This window comes from Ammodytes marinus (genome assembly GCF_949987685.1).
Source record: "Ammodytes marinus genome assembly, chromosome: 12".
Classification (NCBI taxonomy): Eukaryota; Metazoa; Chordata; class Actinopteri; order Uranoscopiformes; family Ammodytidae; genus Ammodytes; species Ammodytes marinus.
In genome coordinates, this window is record NC_137216.1 from 8,950,029 (window position 1) to 8,954,130 (window position 4,102).

General features: G+C 42.6%; 1 protein-coding gene across 1 annotated transcript; it reads left to right on the forward strand.

The window, feature by feature from the left end:
• Window positions 1-336: 336 nt before the first annotated feature.
• On the forward strand, window positions 337-711 carry LOC307258649 (histone H2B-like; the record flags this gene model as incomplete). Its single annotated transcript, XM_080038275.1, has 1 exon — window positions 337-711. The coding sequence occupies one exon, from the start codon at window positions 337-339 to the stop codon at window positions 709-711; it is 375 nt and encodes a 124-aa protein (XP_079894401.1).
• Between the last annotated feature and the right edge of the window lie 3,391 nt (window positions 712-4,102).

A 4,102-nucleotide genomic window follows, 5' to 3' on the forward strand; every position in this document is an offset into this window, starting at 1 on the left:
ATATCAAATGGTCTTCTCCACATTTGAACACAACTTTCATGTAGATATTGACTATTCACATCTACAATTTCCAATAAAACGTTTACTCTTTAAATTCAATTAGGCCTACAACATCAATAGCCATCAATGTCCTCCTCAGTGTACTGTCTGTGGTATAGTCGAATGAGAATGACCCTTAGCCTACTGCGTGTCTGCGCATGCTCAGTCAAGATAACATCGACAGCCAATCCTGTACAAGCAACAGCACACTAATATTTGCATCAGGCAACATATAATAGTATTGCCTATCGCCCTAGTATTAGCGTTCATTTCAGCTGATCCTTCACTGACACAAACATGCCTGGAGCAGAGACCGTCAAAGCGCCCAAGAAGGGCTCCAAGAAAGCGGTTTCCAAAGCCACCAAAACCGGCAAGAAGAGGCGCAAGTCCAGGAAAGAGAGTTATGCCATATATGTGTACAAAGTCCTGAAGCAGGTCCACCCTGACACCGGTATCTCCTCCAAGGCAATGGGCATCATGAACTGCTTTGTGAGCGACATCTTTGAGCGCATCGCCGGCGAAGCTTCCCGCCTCGCTCACTACAACAAGCGCTCCACCATCACCTCCCGGGAGATCCAGACCGCTGTCCGCCTCCTGCTGCCCGGTGAGCTGGCCAAGCACGCCGTGTCTGAGGGAACCAAGGCTGTCACCAAGTACACCAGCTCCAAGTAAACCACCTCGCTGTTGTCCAACAACACAAAGGCTCTTTTAAGAGCCACCCACTTCAACAAAGAGTTGCTGCTTCTATAAGAGGATCATGACTTATTTAATGAAATAGTTCAAGGTTATGACAAAGTAGTTCACAATTGTATTATCATTTTATTATTAACTGCCCCCAGCACCACCCAACCAGTAGGCCTGTTATAGCCTACAGATGATTACAGAATAGTACAAATAAGACTGAATGTGCAACTTGATTAATTATAATCACCATGTAATCGCTATCATTGTCTGTCATTTAATTCCAAAAAGTGAAAGTTTCATATATTCTAGATGCACCAGATTAAATATAAAGTGATATATTCCAGGCATTGTTTTCTCTAATTTTACAGATTCCAGTTTAGCAATCTAGCATCCAAAATAAAAGAATATTCCAAATGGCCAATAAAAAAAATATTTATAATAAAGTATAGTTCCTTCATTCACTCAATACCTGGCCTGGGATCTTATTTTGTATGAACTATGCCTTAATGCAGTATGACATGGAGCTGATCAGCCTGTGTGACTGCTGAGGTGTTATGGAAGCCCAGGTTGCTTTGATAGTGGCCTTCAGCTCGTCTGTATTGTCTGGTGTGCCTCATTTCCTCTTCACAATGTCAAGCACAGTAATACCGTGGTCAACCAACCAGTTACTAGGGATGACTGTGGGTACCATGTCATCTCCTGCTGTTGGTCCACTGTGTCTTATGCCTCGTTTCCACCGAGTAGAGCGGGTCGGATCGGAGCGGCTCAGAGCGGGACAGCTCACTTTTAAGAATCTCGGTGTTGTTTCCACCGCCGACCCTACCCTTACTGGTAGGGCGGGGTTTAGGCTGGACTGCGATAGCCGACGCCAGAATGTGGGTCAAACTATCGGGCTGTGGGAACAACTGTGGTCAAGCCAGCGGTCTCTTGTTTTTGCTTGGTCAAACCAGCCGCTTCTTTATTTATTCCCCCCGTGTTGTGAGCACAGAGACGGCTCGGTGCAACTGATAGAGACAGTGAGCGAACAGCACTGGCTGCGGCAGCTACGTGACATCGTAGCAGTGGGACACAGTGTAGCCAACTGATTCATTTAATGACGAGGAAAAACACCACACAATAAACAGTGCCGCGCTCACATTTTCGCCAAAACTCTCTTCACTCTAGCCGAGGTGACTACAAACGGCGGAGATGATTCAAACCAGCCGCTTCTTTATGTATTCCCCCCGTGTTGTTGTGAGCGTGTATTTTACTATCTATGGCGTAAACACACAGAGACCGCTCGGCGCAACTCATAGAGACAGTGAGCGAACAGTGCTGGCTGCAGCAGCTACGTGACTATGGGACACAGTGTAACCAACTGATTAATTTATTGACGAGGAAAAACACCACACAATAAACAGAGCTGTGCTCACATTTTCGCCAAAACACAAGACTCTCTTCACTCTTGCCGAGATCTACACATGGCGGAAATGATTCTTTCGACCAATCAAATGACGGCAGTGTGTAGCTCCGCCTTCTCATGCATTTTCGGCCCGCTTTCAGGCCGCTAGTACCCCTACGGAGGAGAACTGAGATCGGGAGCGGCTCAGAGCGGTTAGGTGCGCTTAAACCGTACCCTACCCAACTTTTGGCAAATGAAAAGCCAAACTACCCGGACCAAACCGCTCCGACCCGACCCGCTCTACTCGGTGGAAACGAGGCATTATACTGTACCAAGTCCAAAGTCAACACAGCCGTCTACCAGGAGATTTTAGAGCTCTGTTGACAAGCTTTAAGGAGATGCTGATTTCCTCAGTAAGACTTGGCACCTGCCCAGTGTCAAAACCAATAGTAACTGGTTAGCTGACCATGGTATTACTGTGCAGGATTGGCCAGCCAACTCTCCTGACCTGAACCACATATAATAATATTTTGAGATGCAGGATTTTAGCTGTAATTTGCTAAATTAGCGGGGGTAAAAATGCTTGAAATATATCACTTCATATCTGATGAATCTAGAATATATGGAACTTTCACTTTTTAAAATGAAACTACAGAAAAAATAGAGCTTTTCCATGATGTTCTAATTATATGAGATGCACCTGTACTGTGGATGGGTTAGCTTTAAATTGATTTTATAGAAAAGGGGATGAAATGTTTACAGGATCAAATATAAAGGGAATCTTTTTATATTCAGCATTTCTTTTCAGAGCAGTAGCACTAATACAACATATTTATAATTTATAATCATACATGTAGCATAATTGGATATTAATGTAAATACTACTTAACCCTAGACTAGGCCCCACTGTGTGTTATCAGAAATAGTCTAATTAGCATATCAGCCATTATGTAAACTATATATATCACATTATATTTGACATAGATACACACACAAAACTTCTGGGTTAAACACATTTTTCTTAAGTGTGTTTGAATTTAGGCATATAGGCTACTTCAAAGAGACCTAAGCTTAATAATTAATAATAATCTCGAATAATTTATGCATCATGTCTTTAAATCCCCAGATGGGTCAAAACATGTGTCCTGTACTGATTATGGGGCTATAAGCTGATCAGAATAATTTAAACAGTTTAATAATGAAATGTAAAGTGTTTTTATTTTGCAATAACTTCTGGGACCGAGCCGAGCAAATCTACAGACAAGAAAACCTCCAGACAAACTGGATATGATTTTAGAAGTGATTCATTCAGGTCTCTGCTCAATAGAAGAAATAAATGCCTGTAGCCTACTGAAATGTTACATGGATAATTATAATTTAATTATAGTGTAATGTCAGTCTCTACGTGTTAAAGGAAACATTTGGTGGAAACAGTGTAGCATATTTTCCAGTGGATCCATGTTGTCTGGAGTCCGCTGACTGCCCGAGTCACCGGCAGCGTCCGTGTGTTTACTTCACCCCAAAACAGCTCGGATTTAAACCAAATTAAACTCGCCACTACATATTTTTTATTGTTTTTATTTCATCGTGCATCTCTGCTAACTGTACAACCATATTTGCATTAACTACACATAACTTTAAACAGTTTTAGGAGACGAAATGTTAAAGAAAGTCGCTGTGAGTTGCTGAAAGTGACGGTGTAATGGAGAGGTTTGAAGCTTCCTGATGTTAAATAAACGTGTCCTCGCCTTCAAACATGAGCTCAGTCTGAAGACGAGAACGTTTTCTCTCTGATAGAAACACATTTATGGTGTAAAACATTTATATTATATGAGTTTTATCCCCGAAATGTGGAGGAGAAAACACAAAGTGTCGCCGCATTTGAGCCGGGCAGCAGAGCGGCTGTGTGGTTGACTCTCCACGGTTCTCATGAGCTGTATAAGTCCCGCCTCTTGCACTAAGCTCTCAAACGTTCAACGAACACAGCAGACAGAGAAG